The sequence below is a fragment of the Micropterus salmoides genome, unplaced genomic scaffold (assembly GCF_014851395.1).
Source record: "Micropterus salmoides isolate LMB-PRFRI ecotype aquatic unplaced genomic scaffold, ASM1485139v1 Ms_hic_scaffold_19, whole genome shotgun sequence".
NCBI classification, from domain to species: Eukaryota; Metazoa; Chordata; class Actinopteri; order Centrarchiformes; family Centrarchidae; genus Micropterus; species Micropterus salmoides.
In genome coordinates, this window is record NW_024041039.1 from 12,850,751 (window position 1) to 12,873,048 (window position 22,298).

The 22,298-nt window shown below is 39.1% G+C and overlaps 1 protein-coding gene across 2 annotated transcripts in view; it reads left to right on the top strand.

The window, feature by feature from the left end:
• Positions 1 to 21,951, top strand: part of uggt1 (UDP-glucose glycoprotein glucosyltransferase 1) — a 33,533-nt gene extending 11,582 nt beyond the window's left edge. For both annotated transcript variants that reach the window (XM_038728473.1, XM_038728474.1), the window contains exons 12-40: positions 594 to 685; positions 1,779 to 1,929; positions 2,339 to 2,458; positions 2,550 to 2,635; positions 3,101 to 3,236; positions 3,439 to 3,570; positions 4,208 to 4,372; positions 5,238 to 5,358; positions 6,287 to 6,385; positions 7,456 to 7,550; positions 8,547 to 8,753; positions 8,940 to 9,071; positions 9,224 to 9,354; positions 9,465 to 9,560; positions 9,827 to 9,929; positions 10,032 to 10,111; positions 10,863 to 11,052; positions 12,036 to 12,194; positions 12,402 to 12,487; positions 12,592 to 12,676; positions 14,212 to 14,300; positions 14,783 to 14,887; positions 15,058 to 15,142; positions 16,997 to 17,179; positions 17,357 to 17,517; positions 17,679 to 17,793; positions 18,476 to 18,592; positions 20,231 to 20,375; positions 20,503 to 21,951. In XM_038728473.1, coding sequence (XP_038584401.1) covers positions 594 to 685; positions 1,779 to 1,929; positions 2,339 to 2,458; positions 2,550 to 2,635; positions 3,101 to 3,236; positions 3,439 to 3,570; positions 4,208 to 4,372; positions 5,238 to 5,358; positions 6,287 to 6,385; positions 7,456 to 7,550; positions 8,547 to 8,753; positions 8,940 to 9,071; positions 9,224 to 9,354; positions 9,465 to 9,560; positions 9,827 to 9,929; positions 10,032 to 10,111; positions 10,863 to 11,052; positions 12,036 to 12,194; positions 12,402 to 12,487; positions 12,592 to 12,676; positions 14,212 to 14,300; positions 14,783 to 14,887; positions 15,058 to 15,142; positions 16,997 to 17,179; positions 17,357 to 17,517; positions 17,679 to 17,793; positions 18,476 to 18,592; positions 20,231 to 20,375; positions 20,503 to 20,522 — 3,486 coding nt within the window. In that variant the 3' untranslated portion in view covers positions 20,523 to 21,951. The remainder of the gene's footprint in view (positions 1 to 593; positions 686 to 1,778; positions 1,930 to 2,338; positions 2,459 to 2,549; positions 2,636 to 3,100; positions 3,237 to 3,438; positions 3,571 to 4,207; positions 4,373 to 5,237; positions 5,359 to 6,286; positions 6,386 to 7,455; positions 7,551 to 8,546; positions 8,754 to 8,939; positions 9,072 to 9,223; positions 9,355 to 9,464; positions 9,561 to 9,826; positions 9,930 to 10,031; positions 10,112 to 10,862; positions 11,053 to 12,035; positions 12,195 to 12,401; positions 12,488 to 12,591; positions 12,677 to 14,211; positions 14,301 to 14,782; positions 14,888 to 15,057; positions 15,143 to 16,996; positions 17,180 to 17,356; positions 17,518 to 17,678; positions 17,794 to 18,475; positions 18,593 to 20,230; positions 20,376 to 20,502) is intronic.
• Positions 21,952 to 22,298: the final 347 nt, after the last annotated feature.

Below are 22,298 nucleotides of genomic sequence, written 5' to 3' on the forward strand. Positions count from 1 at the left end.
ACAGGAGTTTGGGTGGGTGGTGGGGGCGAGCCGCAAACGTCCTAATTACTGAATCGGTGATTCATTCGGCAGGCGCACTGAATCCTGCAGCGAGAAATGATTTATTGATTGAAGTAGTTTGGACACATGCACTTGCATGCAGACCTCTCTCTCTCACACTCTCTCTCTCACACTGACACACACACTTTAAGTGGGGTGAACAATATTTGTGTTAATCATGTCTTGCTGTAATTGCAGTGTCTGGAGTATGATTAATCTGACATCTTTGTCTTTCTGTAATGAGATTTGACTGCCCCAGAATGACTTTGAGCTTTCCTTTTGCATGCGCAGACACACAAACACTCACGCCCTTTCTCTTATACTTAAATTTTGTTTAACAGACAGATTTTAAACAGAGCTGTCAGTGCTTGTTTGGAGCTGATGACGTGCCTTGTTACGGCTTTTTGTTGACTGTTTCTTTTAATTTTGCAATATAATTGACTACGTGATGGCCGGCCTTGACGTTACGTGCTGCTCACCTGGAACCAAATGGGGAGTTTTAGGGTTTGATGTGGACGAGATGTTTAGTCATGTTGACGTTTCTCTCTCCTTAGTTTTTCAAAGGAACTCTGGGCCTGCAGCCCGGGGATTCAGCCCTGTTCATCAATGGGCTTCATATAGATCTGGACACACAAGACATCTTCAGGTACACACATACACAATTATAGTCATAGTAATGTACAGTATATTATCATTGATCTAATAAGCTGGGTAACGTCTCTTTTGTTGTTTCATCAACCTTTTGCATCTTATGAAATGAAACATTTTAAACATTTATATTTGGTCACCTTTAAGATGTGTAACATTCTCATCCTGAAGTAGCAAGTAGTGGTGGGCGAGGTGGCTCTAAAATAATATCACAATATTTATACATGATAATGAGATTTTTATACGATATGACAAAATATTGAAATATGTTTGGTTTAGAACTCACAATAGCTGTTGAACTCTTCTCGTGGTATTTTTGGCTCTCCTCATACTCAACTGGGTGCTTGAGGTGGTTAAATAAGTTTATTGTATTCCTCCCTTTTATTGTTCAGTCTTCTTGCACTTCTTACATATTACCGTGGTTTGTTGTACATCTGATCTTTTGTAACCAAACCACTATATACTCACTGTATGTCCTGCTAGAAATAAATTCTTATATTAAAAACACATGCTTGGAAACACACCAGTGGCCACATTTAAACAATAGGTATACATAAGGCAGGGTTTCCTGCTGCAGGAAGATAGAAATACTGGGGGAAAATGCTAATTACAATAAATGGTTTGAAAGTAATGATTATTTAACAGTCTAAAACCCAAAGATATTCTACTTAAAGTAATATTCCCCATTTTTGGCTGATGACTGAAATGTAGGGCTGCGGCAAACTTTTTTCACTATCGATTAATCTGCCGATTATTGTCTCGATTTAATCTAGTCTATAAAATGGTAAACAAAAAAAGCCATTTCCAAATTCTCCAAGCCCACTTTGATGTCTTCTGTTTTCTTGTTTTGTCCTACCAACAATCCAGAACTGAAGCTAATCATACGTGTGAAGGAAAACAGCAAAGCCAGAGAATATTTGGCAATTTTGCTACATATTTTTTGTATATTTTTATTAATGTAAATGTTAGTATTATTTATACATAATCATATGTTCAGTCATGTTGGTACTTCCATGCTCCTATTCCTACATAAGAGCACACACCGACTGTTAGATGGCCACAGCCTGACCTCTGTCCTGTGTTCCCTGCAGTGTGTTTGAGGTGCTGCGCAGTGAGGCGAGGGTGATGGAGGGTCTGCGCTCTCTGCACATCGAGACGCCCTACATCCACGACATCCTGAAGCTCAATGTCCAGCCCTCCGATTCTGACTACGCTGTTGACATCCGAAACCCCGCCATCAGTGTAAGATTTCCCCTAACCAAAACCAAGCATAAACCAACTAAAATCCTCTCCAACAAAAATCTGCACTGATTAATTAAGCACTGATGAGCACTCCCCAAAAGTAAAAGTGTTCATCATGCAGAATGACCCATTTCAGAATAATTTATTTTATATTGTTGTATTATAATTATTGATACATTAATGTGTGCTTCAAATGTTGCAGCTGTATAGATGGAGCAAATTTTATTTACCTTGTTATATGCTGCTTGGTAGCTTGTAAATTATAAATTATAAAATATTTTCTAAACCTTGAATAATACGTCATCATTTATTTGCTGATTATATTTTATATTAATTATACTGGCACTGATGTGCTGTTAGGCTTGCTGCTCCTTTCAAATGTTTTCTCATCAACCTTTTTCATTTTTAGTGGATTAACAACTTGGAGACAGACCACAGGTACAGCTCGTGGCCTTACAACGTGCAGGAGCTGCTCAGACCGACCTTCCCTGGAGTCATCAGGCAGATCCGCAAGAACTTCCACAATCTGGTTCGTCCGTACCTGATTAATCAATCCCTTGTGAATCCCAGTGGATCTGAATCCCAGTGAAAATACCTATATATATGTGTGTGTGTTACAGGTGATCATTCTGGACCCAACTCAGGAGAACGCTGCTGAGCTGCTGAGTGTTGCAGAGATGTTTTACTCTAACAACATCCCGCTCAGGTTGGTGTTTGCATCATCAGGAATGTGGTGGACTGTAAACTAGCCAGAACGCACAGGGAGACAAGACAAGGTTATTTTAGTTACTTTTATAATTAATTTTGTTACATATTCGACATTATGTTTTTTTTGATAAATGTGAACCGTTTTTACTACTCTGCAGTTGCTGCAAAAAACAGAAACCTCAGAAAAGACACTGCGGTGCATATACAATCAGTTGGAAAATCTGATTAAAATCCATTTTAATTTAGGAGTTTTGTCAGGCAGGTTTGCAAGACCTTTGATTCCTCCCTGCATGTGGGATCTTGCGATGGTCAGTTTGTTTGAATACCGATCGGGCGCACAGCACACATGCTGCATTTTAACTGTCCAATATACATATGAGAGTCTGTTGTAGAAACTTTATTTGGTGTGTGTGTGTGTGTGTGTGTGTGTGTGTGTGTGCGCGTGTGCGCGCGCGTGTTTTAGAATAGGGCTGGTGTTTGTGGTGTCAAATGAAGATGACATAGACGGTATGCAGGACGCAGGTGTGGCACTGGTCCGAGCCTACAACTATATCAGCGACGAGGTGGACAGTCAGAGTGCATTTGAAGCTGTCATCTCGGTAAGTTTACTTAGCACAAACACTGACGAAGAACTGGTTCATAAAAATCCTAATATCTTTAATGAGAACGCTAAGTTTGACGCAAGTGGCTTTTGAGTAGAACAAGCAGAGAATGGTAAAGTTGTATTTCTTTTGTATACCTGATATCTGTTCTCCCTGCATTTTCTGTACCCACATCTTTTCCTTCCTTTTTTCCTTGTAGATGTTTAACCGAGTACCTGTCGGTGGACAGTTGAGCATTGGGGATGTGGTGAAAGTGTTGGAGAAGAAGTTCCCATATGTGGAGGTCAGCAGCGTCCTTGGCGCCGATTCCAGCTACGACAGCAACAGGAAGGTGAGAGGGGCTGAATGTGATGTCAGTGTGCTGGATGATACCATCATTTTTAGGTATTATCAATCAATTATGTCTGTGATTTGCATGAGAAGATTGATACTGAAGCTGGAGCCAGCAGGTGATAAGCTTAGCTTAGCATAAAGACCGAACAAGGGGTAAAACTGATATCTAAAAATGAGATATTGTGGTTACTTCATTGTTTGCTTACAGATCAATGATGAGAGACTTGTTAATTAGTGAGCTTTAGAGGTCTCAACCTTTTAGATAATGTCAAGCTAGCTGTTTCCCCCTTAGTTTCAGTCTTTATGCTGAGCTTATCTCCTGCTGACAAGACAAGAGAGTGATCTTCTCACCTAATTCTAAGCAAGAAAACTAAATAAATTTCCAAAATCTCAAACAATTCCTTTAAAATGTGATGGTTAAACCAATGTTCTTGGAACCAATGAAGAGTCTTACAAAGGTTGTAGCTGCCCAAGAGCTTTTTTTGCGTAGCCCTGATAAAAGACTGTTAACAACCGTCAAACTGGATTTTCTGCTTAGATGCAACAAGTCATCCTACTCTACTCTAGCTATGTTTTTGAGATGGTGAAAGGCTGGCGCAACTTAAAATAACATCTCTTTGTGTCTCCTCTTTTAGGAAGGACGGGCATACTATGAGCAGACGGGGGTGGGCCCTTTGCCTGTGGTCATGTACAACGGCATACCTTACCAGCGTGAACAGCTGGACCCGGACGAACTGGAGACAGTCACAATGCAAAAGATTCTGGAGACCACCTCATTATACCAGAGAGCTGTCTACCTGGTCAGAGCACACACAGACACACACACTTTGATATACAGTCACAGTCAGCTTAAGTATTTCTGTGCAGACACGCTACAAACTGTATCCCTTTTTGATGGTGAGATCTTATGTACATACAGAATGGAAAAAAATGTTTTCCCTTTTAATTCTGTGTTTATCCTTCATCTCCTCAAATAAGACTTAATGGACCAAGTTGTATATTCACTGATAGTTTGCTGACATTGATCATATCAAGGGGTGTATTTATTTGTGCTGTTGTGTGTGTGTTTGGTTTTTAATTTGCCGGAGCTACTACAAAAGACTCTAGTTGAAAGAAACATGAAAAGGAAATGAGTAGAGGAGCTATATGATTTATTTGCAAAGAGAGTTGTTCATTTTTACAAGTACGCTGTCTAGGAGTGTCGTGAGTATCGATTTTTCTTTAAAAGCTCGATCTTTGCGAGCATGCCATCTGCCATGCCTTCCTGGTTTAATGTCGTTCCAGGATTCTGAGGAGCCAAATGTTTGAATTGGTTCTTTCAAAGACCTCTGTTTTTAAATAAGGTCTTAAAGGACATTTAGCAGGGTTTAATTTAGTTGCTGCACCAGTTTTAATGGTGAACACGCTGTTAGTCATCACTCTTGTTTTCTTCTTTTTAATGTCTAATCCAAACTTCTTGGAGGAAAACTCGTTACACACAAGCATCGGTAACTGCAGTGGAAAAGCTATTAAATCTTGAGATGGCTGTCTGAACTGTGACTATGAGGATGAAAAGCTTGCAGACAAGTACCTCCTGCATCACATTTGGGTCTGCAGTAACAGTGAGGTATGTCCTCTCTGAATTATTTCTTTAACATTCTGAATCTGTGCTCGTGTGGCTCGCAGGGTGAGCTGGCTACAGATCACGACGTTGTGGACTTCATCATGAATCAGCCCAACGTTGTTCCTCGTATTAACCCCAGAGTGCTGTCCACCAGCAGAACATACCTGGATTTGTCTGATACCAGTGAGTACACATTAGGGATGTAAACAAATATGAATACATTATTCAAATATGAGCAGTGTTTGAAATGTTGCTGTCAAATTCATTTATTATCATTCAGTCATTCTATATAGACATTCTACATAATAACTCGTTTTTTTATTACCAGATGAGTTGTGTAGTGGAGGATAAAGCTTGAATGATGTTGTAGAGGTGAGATTTTTACATAATGATCTGAAGCCTGGCACCTTGAAGACTTGACAGTAGACCAGAAACTGGCAAGCTGAAGTCAAGGACCTTCTCCAGAGTGTGTGCAAAATGGCCAGAGAGCTATTCAGATTCTTGTCAATAGTGTTCTAATTTTTGAATTGTCACTTTGGATTAACAAACAACATCCTTCTTTATTTGCTTCTTTATTTTTTACTTTGCCATGCGACCCAATGAGCTTTAATGGATTTGGAGCTTTCTTAATTTTTAATCATCAGCTTTTTCTAGGTATCCTCCCATTATATATCGGCCTACTGCAGTTTTGACATTTTTTTCCCACTTTTAAAACAACTTATTCTATTTCCATTGTTAATTCCCAGCTGAACAGTTAGACAGCTTTTATTTAGACTCTGCTTGGAGCTACTTTTTTTTCTTTTTTTGAAGGTGGGGTTCAATTGCAAAACATGTATTATTATTTGATTAACTTAGGTATATGCTTAAATTATTTATACCTTTTTGTACATTTTGTAAACGTACACAAATTATGGATGATGAGTATAAATTGCAGTGGGACATAATTTAACACTTTTCTAGGCACTTTTCAAACAGATACAGAATAGTAGCTTTGCATTACACTCCTACAAATTCACACATTTACTTCTTGGGAGTATATAAAATATAATCTGGTCATAATCATTTGCTTCATGATCTACAGTTCACTCCAATTTGGTCTCTCTTTTTGCAGACAACCACTTTGTAGATGATTACGCTCGCTTCTCAACTCTCGACACCAAAGAGAAGAGCACCGCAGTAGCAAACAGCATGAACTACATGACTAAGAAAGGTAAGACAGTCTCATGTGATAGCTTATCATATAAAAAACAAATTCTGAATGGAAGAGAATGCTTTTGGAGTATTTTTATTGTTTGTAGTGAAGATTATTTAGTCTCCTTCAAGCCTAAACTCCCTCTTCATGTATTCTCCTTCTGTCCTGTCCTCTCCTCCTCCTGTTCTTCCTGTTATTCATGTGATTTTGAAATGTCCTTGCATCAGGGATGACCACCACCAACAGGCATGGTAATCACCCTTTTCCTCCGCTTTATTCCCTCTTCTCACTTGCTCTTTTTTTCTGTTTTCTGTGAGCTACATTGCTGGCAGTGTTTAGATGTGTTTGTGAATCCACCACCACTCTTCCATCTGTGTTGCATTTCTCAGGGGACACAAATGACTAATTACCCATGATGATGGTGTATTAGAGTCTGAGTTATAAGTACAAAAAAATGTGTTTAAAAATTGCTAACATTGTTTTGTTACATCTTTAGGAGAGCATGACAGTTCATTCTGTGTCATTTGCTGCATGGATAATGAGATGTTAAAGGTTTGATTTAATGTTTGGAAATGACAAAAGTTTTTTTGACGTGGGTAACATTGATATGGTTACCTTTTCGTGCTAAGTTTTTTGTTTTTTTTTTTTTTCTTACAGCCCAGTATGCTACCCACACTGCAAGAGTTTTAGGCAGGTGTAGAAAAAAATGCTGTCAAGTAAGAATGCTTTCAAAAATAGACATGTTAATATTTTATATTTATCAATTAACAAAATGCAAAGTGAGTGAACAGAAGAAAATCTCATCAAATCAGTATTTGGTGTCACTACCCTTTGCCTAAAAAAGAGCATTCATTCTTCTAGTACACTTGCACAAAGCCAGGGATTTGATTTCTTCTGTTCATGTCTATTTTTGAAAACATTGTTGCTTACTTTTTATCCATGCCTGCCTAAAACCTTTGCACTGAACTGTAATTTTTACCCAATTTATCAAACTTGATTTTCACCAAAAACAAAATGGAGTTTGCCTGTGTAGCATCGCCTCAATAACTTATTCTGACAATCTCTGTTTCTTGCTTTGTGGTTGTCAGATGATGGCTACATCCGTCCTGTGACTTTCTGGGTGGTCGGAGACTTTGACAAACCCTCAGGACGTCAGCTTCTTTATGATGCCATTAGACACATGGTACAAAATCCTTTTTATACCATATATTTGGGCTGGACCGTGAAAGTCTGGTATATGAAGTAATTTAAAGGAAAAGTTTGACATGTTGGGAAATGTGTATTTGCTTTCTTGAGAACGAGATTTATATGGGAAGATTGATACCACTTTCATGTTTGCGCAGTAAATAAGAAGCCAGTAGATAGTTTTTTTTTTTTTTTAGCTTAGCATAAAGACTGGAAAGGGGGAAACAGCTAACCTGGCTCTGTCCAAAGGTAATCTACTTATTAGCACTTTTACAGCTCATAAATGAACATGTAATGGCTCATTTAATTTGTACTGGAGAGTAAAACGTCAAGTTGTGGCAACAGTAAAAAGTCCTGACCATAACCCCCCATAAAACCACAATATGTCATTCTTACATTTGCTGAATTAATAAACTCACTATAATATGTTGGTAATTGGTGAGCTTTAGAGGTGCTGTGGTGAAGTTACCTTGTTTCCTTTGTACAGAACCAAGCTAGCTGTTTGTAGTCTGTAGAAGTTTGTGCTAAGCAAAGATAACCAGCCACAGGATCTATCATCATATTTACCTTAGAGATTTGTGGTATCAGCTTCTTATCTGACTATAGAACAATGAAGAGCTTTTACCAAAATGTTGAACAATTCCTTTAAGTTTTACGCATGTGAAAACACAATTCATCTTATCATTAAATGTATTATTTTCTATGTGACAGTTTGCCTTAATATTAATAATGTAGTAATAGAATTAATATTGTGGAACTGACTTCAACCACATCTCTTCACCTCTTCATCTCTTCTATAGCGTGTTACAGACTATAGAACACAAGTTACACTATGACTGATGAGTGTCACTGTGTGGTCAGTATCATTAAAAAAAACAACACCTTGACCAAAGTATCTCAAAGTAGAATGCATTTAGCGAGGTCAGTCGGTTTTGCATTCTGCTCTGAAAGCAAATGACAAATCCTACATTAACACTCACTTGCTCTATGACAGAAAACCAGCAACAACGTCCGACTGGGGATGATCAGCAACCCATCAGCCGCTCTGTCCGCTGAGACGAGCCGAGTGGCCAGAGCAATCTGGGCAGCCATGCAGACGCAATCTGCCAACAACGCCAAGAACTTCATAACCAAGTTGGCTAAAGAAGAGATTGCTGCAGCCCTGGAGAAGGGAGTCGACATCGGAGAGTTCGCTGTCGGGGTAAAGGAGGGGAAGGGGACATACGGCTTCACTTATACATCTATACATGGACCATTGTGATACTGTTGAAACATTTTGCCCTCATCAGGCCTCGTAACTTAATTAACAGCATTTCCCCCTCGTCATTTTCTCTCTTTAATTTTCCCTTTTCGTAAGCTGCCTATAAGTTATCTATGTTTCTTACAGGGTATGGACGTGTCGTTGTTCAAGGATGCATATGAGAGTCCCAAATTTGACGTCCTGCTCTCCCATGCTGCCTACTGCCGAGACGTGCTCAAACTGAAGAAAGGGCAGAAAGCAGTCATCAGCAACGGAAGAGTGAGTCTCAATCTTGTCTTATTGTTTAAAGAACTGAAAATACAGCTATCACCGTGAGCAAATATAGTTTGTATTTATTAATTATCCAGTTTACCCCAGTTACTGTAGCAGGTGGTGGTGTAAATAAGAATACTGTTGTTTCTTATTGACAGATCATAGGTCCGCTGGAGGAGGAGGAGGTGTTTAACCAGGATGACTTCCTGCTTTTGGAGAGCATCATTCTGAAAACGTCTGGAGAGCGAATCAAAAGCAAAGTCCAACAGTTTGGAATTGAGGACGACAGGTATTTTATTTCCCGTTGTTGCTGTCTGTAGATTCTCACAAGGTTACATTTTGAGTAACGTCTTTCAGTTGTGTTGCGTTTTGTTAAATTAAATGCGGGATTTCTCTCAGGGCCAGCGACCTTGTGATGAAGGTGGATGCTCTGCTGTCCTCTCAGCCCAAAGGAGAGGCTCGGGTAGAGTATGACTTTGCAGATGACCGCTACAGGTAAAGTTGTAATACTTGCGCATAATTTAGACAAGCAAGCCTCATTTATTCCAGGCTTACATGATTTTTGCATTTTATTTAGCAGTATTTTTAGAATTTTTGGGTTAATTAAAATTGAGTAATCTCACGCAAATACTTTATCAACATATAATAATAAAAATACAAAATAAATAGTTGAAATCAGGGCATCCTGTGCAGCTAGTACCAGCTTTGAAAATCTTGAGTTTGTGTTTACTTCACTTCATTATTGATTTAATTTTTGGCAGTGCTGTGAAGATCCGCCCTAAGGAAGGAGACGTGTACTTTGATGTTGTAGCCGTGGTGGATCCTGTAACCAGGGACGCACAGAAACTAGCTCCTCTCCTATTGGTAGGTTGAGCCAGGGACCCTCGTTGGACTCGTCTTTCTTACTGATCTGACCACATCTTATTTCTAACCTGTCTTTTTGTCTCTCCCCCTCGTCACCTGCAGGTTTTGAAGCAGCTGGTAAACGTCAACTTACGAGTCTTCATGAACTGCCAATCCAAACTATCAGAAATGCCTCTCAAGAGGTGAGCTCACAGTATTCACTGAGTAAAGAAACAAACCTTACATCCTAGTTATTTCTGTATCAGTACATGTCTAGTACCCTGATCTTTCTACTTTCTCTGGCTTGAAGTTTACTATTCACCCTCCAAATGTATTTATGTTTTGCTTTAAATGAGGCACTGAATCCATAAAATATCATAAAACTGTGTAGCTCTGTTTTCAAAGTGCTTCAATATTTGCCAGTGTTAGGACTTCAATTATAATTGGGTAGCTGCAAACTCAGTAGCAGTTAAGATTTCATCTACTTTTTGGACTTCTCTTTTAGTAGTACTTTTAGTAGCTTTCAACTGTGTCACATAGCCTTCTGATATCACGTGCTGCTGGTTGAAAGCTCTGGAAAAAATCAGGTGAGTAGATCTGTGAGTTGGTATTGTTTTGTCAAATTTCCAAGGTCAATTGCTAAAGGTTCCCATTGTTTTTTGTATGGGCACGATGGTGTAGTGTCACACTATTCCGCCGATCTAAAGGTGGCAGTAACACGCCAAGTTATGCTGCAGTGTGCCAGCCTGCAAGCTGGTTATCGTGGATGTAAACAGTGTTTGTTTGTTTACAAGAAAACTCCACAGGTCACCTTTCAGTAACCGACAACGGTGATCTTTTTGCTTCTTTGGCTGAATGCATCCAGCAAATGGCATGATGGCTCCTCCACTTGTAATGAAAGTCTTAACTGGTTTCTGCTGGTGCAGTTAGTGATCCCCCTGTGTTTTCTTCCAGTTTTTACCGTCATGTGTTGGAGCCGGAGGTGGCGTTTAAGGCCGACGGTAGTTTCTCTCCCGGCCCTATGGCCAGGTTCCTGGACATGCCTCAGTCTCCCCTCTTTACCCTGAACCTCAACACTCCCGAGAGCTGGATGGTGGAGTCTGTGCACACCCGGTATGACCTAGACAACATCTACCTAGAGGAGGTACGGAAATTTTTCTGTCTGGGTTTTGATCAGGATCAGTAGTGTTTTTTTACCCATTTCCAGCAGGAAACTCTGAAGTTATCAACCCACTCTGTCTTGCTCTCTGAATGATTGTTTTAATACTAATCCAATGGTTTGTGTTGTGACGTGTGCCATCAATCACTGTGTGAACACTGCTTCCATTTACCTTTTCCCCCTTAGACTCAAACCATACTGATATTGTACGTCTTCGGACTCATTTCGCTGGGTTTATTTTTCATTTATATGTATGAAAAGATTTTAAAGGGGAGGTCATAAAAGTGGGAGGTAATTGTTATTTTTCTTTCTGCTAAAGGTAGAGGTAGTCAGATTCACTTGGGAGAGCAGGAGGCAAACTTATTTTTCTCTAGACCTACATTTCAATTTTGATTTCACCCTTCCTTTGCAATATAGTAAACAGTTACTTCAAAAAGACAACTTTCACATGCAGCATAGTTCATAAAGGTACACTTTGCCATATGCAAAGGACAACAGTTCTGTCGCTGTATCAGGGTATTATTAATATGTTCATTTAGATTTGGATAAACAAGTTATATCAATTTGTACACTGTTTTGACATGTTCAGGAGAGAGACTGTTGCAGTTTTATTCTTAGAGAAACTTAGCTTTTTTTAAAAGGTGAAATACAACGTCTCTAACAGCCTTTAATTATTGTCATGTTGTGAGACAATTTCTATTACTTTTCTTTTCTTTAAACTTTTGTAATTGCTTCTTTTTTTTTTTTTTAGATCTTAGGCTCCCGTGGCACCCCCACTTGTTCATGGAGGGGTGGTCTCTCACCTGAGATTTCTTCCAATTTTTGCTTAACCGCTGAGAATTTAGGAGAGTTTTCACTCTCTCTTCTTGAAGACCTTGAGTTTATTTGGGAACCACTACTAATGTGCAATCTGTAAAGCCCCTGGACGCTGATATGGGTCTGTACAAAATAAACTTTACATTTCGTAGGTGGAGAATATTGTGGCAGCAGAGTACGAGTTGGAGCACCTTTTGTTGGAAGGCCACTGTTTTGACGTCAGTTCAGGCCAGCCACCACGCGGCCTCCAGTTCACTCTGGGAACCGCCTCTGAGCCAGTCATTGTGGATACAATCGTCATGGCAAACCTGGTGAGTTTATCTCATCATGTCTTCCAACACCCTAGGGCAGGAAGTTGCTGAAACACAAACACCTTTGCCAGCTGTTTTTGTTAGATTGGTAATACTTTTTAATTCTTTCCTGGATGTTAAACAGCTTATTCTTTAGTTTGTATTTGAGTTCATCTTTTATCATTATAGTCAACAAACTCTGTAAATCTCTTTTGTACTGGCCTGTAGGGTTACTTTCAGCTGAAGGCAAACCCGGGAGCTTGGATCCTGAAGATGAGAAAAGGACGCTCTGATGAAATCTACAAGATCTACAGGTAAGAACATGAAGTATTGGCTATATTGTGTCGCACAGTTGACATAACTTATTAGTTTTTAGATTCAACCTATGCTTTTCCTTATCCTTTGCCTTCTGTTACAGCCATGATGGCACAGACTCTCCAGCAGACTCTGATGACATTATAGTCGTGCTGAACAACTTCAAGACCCGGATCATTAAAGTCAAGGTCAGTTTACCTGTGATAAAGTGATGATTGATTGATTCACACAGTTCATTTTTTTCATAAAATAAATAAAATAAAGTAAACCCAGGATGGTTAGTGGCAGCATTTCCAGTTCTCTCCGTCTGATTGGATTCTCATACTTTTTATTGAATGGGAGAAACTGTACTCTGTGCTGCGTTCGAGTCATGCAGAAAATATACAATATGTACACTTTGAACTACATACAAATAAATCTACATTCCCCAGACTGTAGAGTCTTCTCAAGACAGCTGTACTATATGGAGGAATAAATATGATTGATAATATAATATATATATATATATATATATATATACTTAAATATGAAAAGGCTCACTCACTTAATCCTTTAAGGTAGCTTGTGGAATCTTATTGTGAACAAGTATTAGTTTTCATTGTGTGTATCTTGAGGTCTAACAAATGTGTTTAATGCATTTCTGTCCTCATAAAACATTTACAAAGTACATTTTACTACTACATTTACTGTCAACTGCAGATCAGTTGGAATAGTGTGAAACCATTGGCTGGAATGTGTGTTCTGTTTGTACAAAATGGGGACCCACACATAAAAATGCAACATGCAATCTTTAAAGAGGTCATATTATGCTTTTTGGCTTTTCCCCCTCTCCTTTTATTAAGTTATATACCTTTTCTTGTGCATGTAATATGTTTGCAAAGTGAAAAAGCCCGAAGGAAGTTCCCCTCCCACAGAAACACTACTCTGAACTGCCTGAAAACAGCTCGTTTGTAGTCAAGCCTTTTCTTCCCCTTTGCTGCGACGTCACAGCGAAATGCACGCCATAATGCTCTCCTAGCACCTTGTCCGACACGCCCTCAAAAACACCTGTGGAAAAACACACTGAGCTGCAGCACATAATGACAAGACGTCTGCCTGCTGCCTCCACTCTCCCTTCCAAACAATCCACGTTGCTATGCTGGTAAGGGGATATACAGCTGAACCGAAGCCGTGTTTACCGGCTTTTCAGGGCCCACCCTACTCTGCTTCTGATTGGCTAGTAGTCCTTAACTAGGAACTGCGCATGTGCAACTCCCAAGGATCTTGTAAAGGTGGGATGTATCACTCCATAGCCAAAACGGAGCGTTAAGCACACAGGGTGAAATATGGTGTTTTTTGAAAATGAAACCATGTAAACCTGTTCTGGTATAAACCCTAAATAAGATTTTGAACCTGAAAATGAGCATAAAATTACCACTTTAAGTCGATTTTTAATGTTCTTTTATATGGAGTTCAAGTTCTCGGTGTGCAGTGTAATACCAATAAGAACTTTCAAAAAAATACAACCCAAAACTAACATCTTGTTTAATTTTAGCCTTGCATTTAGTAACATGTTGTTAATATTTTAATTGCCAAAGTGGTTATTTTTTCAAATTACTGAGGTAATAAGTCATTCGCAGTCAAAATAGTTCAGCCAGACGGAAAGTCGGCGTCACCCGGAACATCTTAAGTGATTTCAAGATATTTTGTTCAACTGACTGGGTAAAAATTGCGTGTTGATCAGGTCCAGAAGAAACCAGACAAGTTCAACGAGGAGCTGCTGAGTGATGTGACCGAGGAAAATGACGCTGGCTTCTGGAAATCTCTGACCAGGTGCAGTTTTTATTCAAAGTGGCTAGACGGGAGCTGAAACGATAAGTGGATTGAAATGATTTTAGTAATTGTTTTAGTTGTTTATTAAGAAGAAATATCAAATGTGCTCTCCGTCCAGCTTCTCTAATGTGAGGATTTGCTGCTTCTTTATGCTGTTTTATACCATTAAAAATGTAATATCTTTGGGTTGTGAACTGTTGGTCAGACAAAATACTTTTCATTATTTTGTGGTAGTTTTTTCAAAAATGTAAATAATTAATCAATAATGAATATAATACTTTTGCATCATCAGTTCATATGTACAAAGATTATCACTAACTTGTTGTAACAATATCCTGCAAGTACCTGGATGAACGACAAAACATTTATGCTGACTCTCTGTAGTCAACAAGGCCTCTTGGTTTAAAGATTTAATCTGTTTTGTGTGTATTTTTCCTTTTGAAATTTGTAAACTTTAAAAAAATGTTGTTTGTGTGTTTCAGAGGGTTCACAGGTGGAGGAAAGGCAGAGGAGCTAAAGCAGGAGAAGGACGACGTGATCAACATCTTCTCTGTGGCTTCGGGGCACCTATATGAGAGGTTCCTCAGGTGGGTGTCAGAGAGGTGACCAGGCAGAGAAAAGAGGATTGTCGTATCAAACAAAAGCCTTGAAAATTAACATCCCTCCTTCTAATGTGTACAAAGACTGTATTGATTTTAGCGCCTTTTGTTCTCTCAGCTCTGACACCACCCGTCTATTTATTCTTCTTGCTTCTCAGGATTATGATGTTGTCAGTTCTGAAGAACACCAAAACCCCCGTCAAGTTCTGGTTCCTCAAGAACTACTTGTCCCCAGCGTTCAAGGTAGGATTTTTTTACTTTGAAAATCAGCAGATTTCTCATCATTGATCCAGCTTTTTCTCTATCCGTCAGTGATGTGAGCTTCAAACTGGAGTTCTGAAAATCAAGGTGAAACATGCAGCAGGGATGAGATGTTTTAACTCAGCCTGTAGAAGAAAGTCTCTGCAGAAATGCAAAGACTTCAATGCTTTCATTCATCGTTATCATTCCTGTTTTCTGACTCTTTTCACTCTGGCTTTAGTTGTTAAGCCTCGTTATCCTGCAGATAACATTGTGTTTTTTTTGCTTGTAAAAGTCACTGATAAGAAATGTCTCAATCATTTTGGTTTTGTAAATCAGATTCCCACTCAACCTATTCCATAGTTAACTCCATAGGTAGCTCCAGTCTTGCAGTATACGGATTTCTCTTTATCATGATATAGTCAATAGACAGTTTCTGTTATCTGTCCAAAATAACATTATCTCAGCTTGAATCCACCAAAGCAGAAAAATAAACGCAAAGTAAACAGGAGATAGACCAATACCTGTCATTACAGCTTTATAAAGCAACATTTAGATTGCTCAGCTTTTTTTACACCTGTATCTTTACTAACATTGTCACAGACTTTGAGTACATTTACATGTACATTAGTATCCTGATTTTGACCTTATCAAAGTATTGACATTTACAAGAGGCAGAGGAACCTGGCTATCATGCAGACGATGAGAATCCTGGATATTGTTACGAATGTGTATGTGTTTCTTGATTTCTCAACATCTTTCGTTTCTTGCTGTCTGAACTCTCCTGCGTTTTACCACTCTACCACTGCTAGTGGATTTAGCTTCTCCATCTGTTCACCAGTATTGGAAAACGAGCAATAATACAAGTCATGCTCTGCATTACCTAAGTCAAACTTTCCTTCTATTTCTGCCTTTTGATCACATCCTAAACCATTTTTTTTCTGATTTACTGGCAAACTACAGTGTAACTTCAGTTGACGACTCAACATGCTAGAGAATGATCAGAAACCTGGATAAGGTGTTTGAATGTCATGGTATCCCAGTTACTATTAGAGTGCTCCAGCTAGCATATCTCAAAAACAGAATATCATTTTATCCGTGTTTTCTGAAACCAGAATATAATGTTTACATGCACAGTAGATACTTGAAAAACCCAATCATAGCGAGGATGCTAGTATGCTTGTTGTTTATCTTTTGGTAAATATCAGATTATGGTATTGTGGTTGAGCGTAGTTTTGATTAAATCTGTGGGTGACCAGCTACTGCTCAGCTGGTAGAGAGGGTTGGCCTTTTATTATAAAGTTTGTGGTGTGGTCCCCAACTTTCCATGTGTCAAATTGTCCTTGAGCAAGACACTAAACCCCAAAGTGTGAAAAGGTGCTTGTGTCAAAGAAGAGTACAAATGTATTTTATCGATGTCCAAAAAACTCACTCACATATTCTGAGAACAAAAAATATGTTATTCAGGCACCGAGCAGGATCTTCGCCCACCCTGAGGAAGACCCTGTGAGGTTTAAAGTAGTTGCATTAAACCGAAATGCCAGACTAAATTACGGCTTTTAACAGAACTTTTGTCCTTGCTCTGTCTTTAAGAAAGGCCCAAGGATTTTTTTTTCTGTGATCTGTCTTTTTAACCTAAAGACCACCTTAAGGTTTTCCGGATATACTGCTGTATATGTGAAAATGAATTTTGTCTTTAATTATCCAGATTCTGTTGTATATTGCCTCTTAGTAAAAATCATTATGTGAAATTGTTGACATCACACACTCCCAAGCGGTATTGAATTCATACAACCATACTGATTCATCCCCCAAGTAAAAACTGACAGGCCTGTTATGTGCGTGGCCATCTTGCAGGACTTCATCCCCCACATGGCAAAGCAATATGGTTTCCAGTACGAGCTGGTCCAGTATAAGTGGCCTCGCTGGTTACACCAACAGACCGAGAAGCAGAGGATCATCTGGGGCTACAAGATCCTATTCCTGGACGTGCTGTTTCCTCTCGCTGTTGACAAGATCCTGTTTGTGGACGCTGACCAGGTAGGCTGTACAAACACTCTTATTCATATATGGATAGATGGATTGATTGAGTATCTCTATCTCTCTATCTATCTATCTCTCTATCTAACTAACTCTGTATCTCTATATCTAGGAATTGATAATGAGTACTATAGTGATCCATCTGTAATGTTCCCCTTCCATCATCCTCTCCTTCAGATTGTGCGAACAGACCTGAAGGAGCTGCGTGACTTCGACCTGGAAGGAGCTCCGTACGGTTACACTCCGTTCTGCGAGAGCCGGAGGGAGATGGATGGCTACCGCTTCTGGAAATCCGGCTACTGGGCGAGCCACCTTGCTGGACGCAAATACCACATCAGGTACACACACTCTAACATAAAACTGACGTGACTGGCAGGTTACAATTCAGCTGAGCCCTCAAACCACACTGGCATAGACAGACGCGCACATACTCTCTTTTTCAACACATTTTAAATATTTTCATGCATAATTCATGTTTACCATCATTTAACCCCCGCAGTGCCCTATATGTAGTCGATCTGAAGAAGTTCAGGAAAATAGCTGCAGGAGATCGACTCCGAGGACAGTACCAGGGGCTCAGCCAAGACCCCAACAGCCTTTCAAACCTTGACCAGGTCTGTGACTGTCCACCTTTGTCATTTGGGATGTAGTTCTAAAAAGGACTATTTTGCATGTAGTTTTCATTCATTACAACTATCACAGTGAACATTTTGTTGACTTTAATTTTTAATTTTGTGTGTGTGGTTGTGAGAAGGCACTTCCCTGATTCAGTTCAAGGAGACTCTGTAAACTCAGATTTGAAAGTTGTTCTTTGAACAGCACCCTTGTTTAATGTGAGAAACAACTAATTTAATCTGATCCTTTTCACAATGTCAGTGTTTGCTTATTGTTTTCTTTCGCTTATGATTTTAAGACAACATATGGTGAATGCAGTGCCGTTCAGCAACCGATTTTCACACCTCAGACTCTCTAACGCAGCAACAAGGATGTCTCACATTGTATCATCATAGCCACATAACTCTGAAAAAACATCAAGGCAGCAGCATATGTATTACTAAGCGGATACATCTTCCAAAGCTGCACTTTATAGATGAACTTTTAAATCATGATTTTAACTGTATGAAATGGCTAAATATGAGTTAAATGAATCTAAACCTTAGAAGTAACGTGTTGATTTGACAAAGTTGTATCCGTAACAGCAATTTCCATTATGTTCTGTTCTGTAAAATCTCACTCTTGTCAGAGATCCCATCCTTCCCTCCGTCATTGGTTTCATTGTCCATAATTTATTTTCAGGATCTGCCCAACAATATGATCCACCAGGTTCCCATCAAGTCTCTGCCTCAGGAGTGGCTGTGGTGTGAGACCTGGTGTGACGACAGCACCAAGAAGAGCGCCAAGACGATAGACCTGGTAACAACAGTTTGTCTGTGTGTTGACGGCAGGGATAGCATCAGGATAAAGAACTCATAAGTTTTCATAAACCTGCAGCAGCACCCTGTAAAGTTCAGCAGTTTTAGAGAGAAGTGATGGGGTTTTCTAAATAATGTCATGCCTCCTGACAGCCACTAGAGGGCTGACAGGACATTACTTTGAGGAAGTAATTGAGTACTGTGAATGTGAATGAATTTCTTTTTGGATAACTGAAAGTGATTCGCATCTAAACACAGCAAACCATAAGATGAAAAGTAATTCCATATAAACCCTTATAAAGGGTTGATATTTGGGTAAACGGTGTTTAATACTGTGAAAAGTGTTACATTCTTGGTAAACATCAAATAATTTGAATAGTAGAGTAAGGCTTATTTTTAAAGATAATCTAAAACAAACAGTGGGTCTGTAAGAGACAAACATTATTTACTCCCTCTTAACTAAAATCCTTATAAATCTGCCATGTTCACACGAGAAAAACTCTGGTATCTCAGCACAGGAAGTCACAAATCAACCCTTCAGAATGAATTAAAAGCTACAAGTGAACTCTCTGTCCAGAGAGACTCCCTTGTCATTTTGGCAGGTGGGGGGGGGGTGTTGTTTTCACATAATTTGTAAATTAAAGATGTCTAAACCTTTGACTTTAACTTCATTCTTTAAAAAAATATGTAAACCAAGTACGAAAACCCACTACACACGCTCACATAACAGGATTGGTAGACAGACAGACTGAATTTTTCCCCGAAATTATAACAAGCATGATTTGTGCTTTCCCAAATAATGAATTAAGATTCAGGTATATCCCTACTAAATAGTAATACTGTTGTAGGCTCCTTTGACCACTGCCAACATCTTCTGGCTCTTACTATCTGAAACAGTACCACTGTTGATGGGCTTTCAGCGCATGCTGTTCTGTAGCATCATAATCTGTGATGTGTGCTGCTATGTTAGCGTCCATACTGGCATCTCGTCTTGCTCAGACAGTATTAGTGAAGAGGGGAAAAGGCAGGGGGGGGACTATGGCAGCGGAGAATGAAGAACTCTTACAACACAAAGAAGACACCAATGACCTACTAAACAAGCCAGAGACAGACTGATCTAAACTGCTGAAAACCAAATGTCAGCACAAGGCAATGATTAGATTTGTTAAACCAAGGATTTAAAGTACTGTGCAAACGTTTTGGGGGGGAAATTATTTAAAGTAAGAATGCTTTCAAAAATAGACATTTTAATAGATTATGTTTATGAATTAACAAAATGCAAAGTGAATGAACAGAAGACAAATCTAAATCAAATCAATATGGTTGACCATTGTCCAGATGGGAGAAGCTCAAACTCTCTGTACAGAGGACGGAGAGGAAACTCAAAAAGGACTTGAGTTTGTTCCCCTGTAGAAATTGTGAGACACAACAGGCAGTTTAAAACGCCACTGATCTTACTGACCACTTTAACAAAATGCAGCCTGTTCTTGTCATCTGCTGAGAGAAGTAATGACATGGCTTTAACAAGAAATAAGAGTATGAGCCGAAGAATGATAATGATTAGATTCTGACTGCCTGTGAACATCATAGTCGATGATTTTGTCTATTCCCTCTCATTTTTTTTCCCCCCTGATCTCAGTGCAACAACCCCATGACCAAGGAGCCCAAGCTGCAGGCCGCGGTGAGGATCGTGGCTGAGTGGGCCGATTATGACCAGGAGATTAAACGTCTACAGACCAGAGTCCAGGAGAGGGCGAACCACATAACAAAGCAGCAAAGCACAGGTACTGAACATACAGAGCAGACAGATACTTGCATGTGATTAAATAGAAACAACACACATCTGCTCTAACCTGCAACACATTTGTCAACTTGAGTACTAATTTTTCTGTCCTTTTTTGTCCTTGTCAGATGCTCACACAGAGTTGTGAGGATCCTGCAGTGGCTGTGATGAGGCGGTGAACTGGACTCTGTTTAAAGAGTCTGCTTCATGAAGAGGCTCCTCTCCTGCCCCGGGGCACTGCAGACAGACTGACCACAAACCAGTGCTAAATGGTTTAAACTGTTTTCTTCTTTTTTATAACGTATTAAGGTGGTCAGGTTTAAGAGGTTTTTCTCGTGAGCGTGTGTGCAAGTGGTGAGAATGTATTTTGTGAAATGAAAATATAAATTCTATTTGGGTTTTTTGTTGTTGTTGGTTTTCTTTCCCCTGTAATAGATGTCAGTCTGGAAGTTTGCACTGATTGGGATTCCGGTTCAGGCTGTGGTTGAAGCAAAAGGGAGGAGGACCCTAGAAAATCTCACTGCTGGCTAAGTTTGGGTTTGATCTCTTAACAAACCAAGCATTTGGTGTTGGGAGAGATTTCTTCTTGCGCACTGGAATAAAACAGTTTTGAAGCTAGCTGTTATGCCTTCTTCTAAATTGGTAAAGGCTACAGGCAGATTAGGTTTCTACTTCTATTTTACAAAGTTCATGTGAAGGTCTGGAAAATCATGCATCATTTGCCAGTTTTCAGGTCTAAGAATAGGGCTGCACAATGTGTTTGATGTCAGTATCATGCAAAAGGTTTACAAAAGCACATCCAAACACGATAAATACCAGGTGCTGGACCCAACTACATGTGGAAAAACTTATTGAAATCAGTATCATGACATTGATGTGTTTTTTTTGTAATCAATGTGGCAAATTAATGCAAAATAGCAGAGAAAACAATCAAATTGATCTTCAATTCAGTAGTAAGCTATGATTTCTCGTTATTCATTACATCAGATCACTTGCTTCAAACTAAATTTTTGGGGGGTTTTTTAGGACAATTTACTGGGAATTATGAATTTGTTGAAATTTGGAAACCAATATAAAATTATTGCCCAGCCTCCCATGTGATTTTTAGAAAAAGCTAAATTAAGCTCACACTATACAAATACACTATACATGATTTTTGTACAGTGGTGAATATGCCAGTCATATTTTTTTTAAGAATCAACTCAATCTAAATGTTTAGTGCTCATTCTAAACCAACAACACTTTATGGGAATGTGCATGGAATTTGGGAGTGAGTGGTAACACTCACCATCTGATATCTGACATGAAAAGTTAACCAAATCAGCTGGCTTCATTGAATCCCCAGTTTCTTGTGGAATATCAATATCACTATGACTCTCAGGGAAAGAAGTTTGAAGCTTGTGCGGGTTGCAGCTTGAGAGTACAAATCAGATGATAGCGGAGTTTGTGGTACTTAAGGGAAGAGCAGCCATGACGGGTGTTTAGCTGAAGAATATTTGATTTTCTGTTCATCGTGTTTTGGCTGTCAGATATTTTTGTTAAATAAAAAATTCCCAATAAAGAAGTTGTCCAGTGTATGGTCACAGATTTCTGTATTTTTTTGGTATTAGCCTAGATAGCATTTAGCTTATTAAGATATTTAGTTTGTGTGTATATACATGTGCTCTGTTGATTACCAACCAGGCTGGGGTACTTCTTTAGTGCCAGAGGGTACTTGTGGAGAGGCGCAATTCATTTATAAAAGTCTAATGGTTTAATTGTATTTTATATATATACACACACACACACACACACACACACACACACACACACACACATATGTATATATGTATATATATATATGTATGTATGTATGTGTAATGTATATATGTATGTGTGTATATGTATATGTGTGTATATATATATATATATATATATATATATA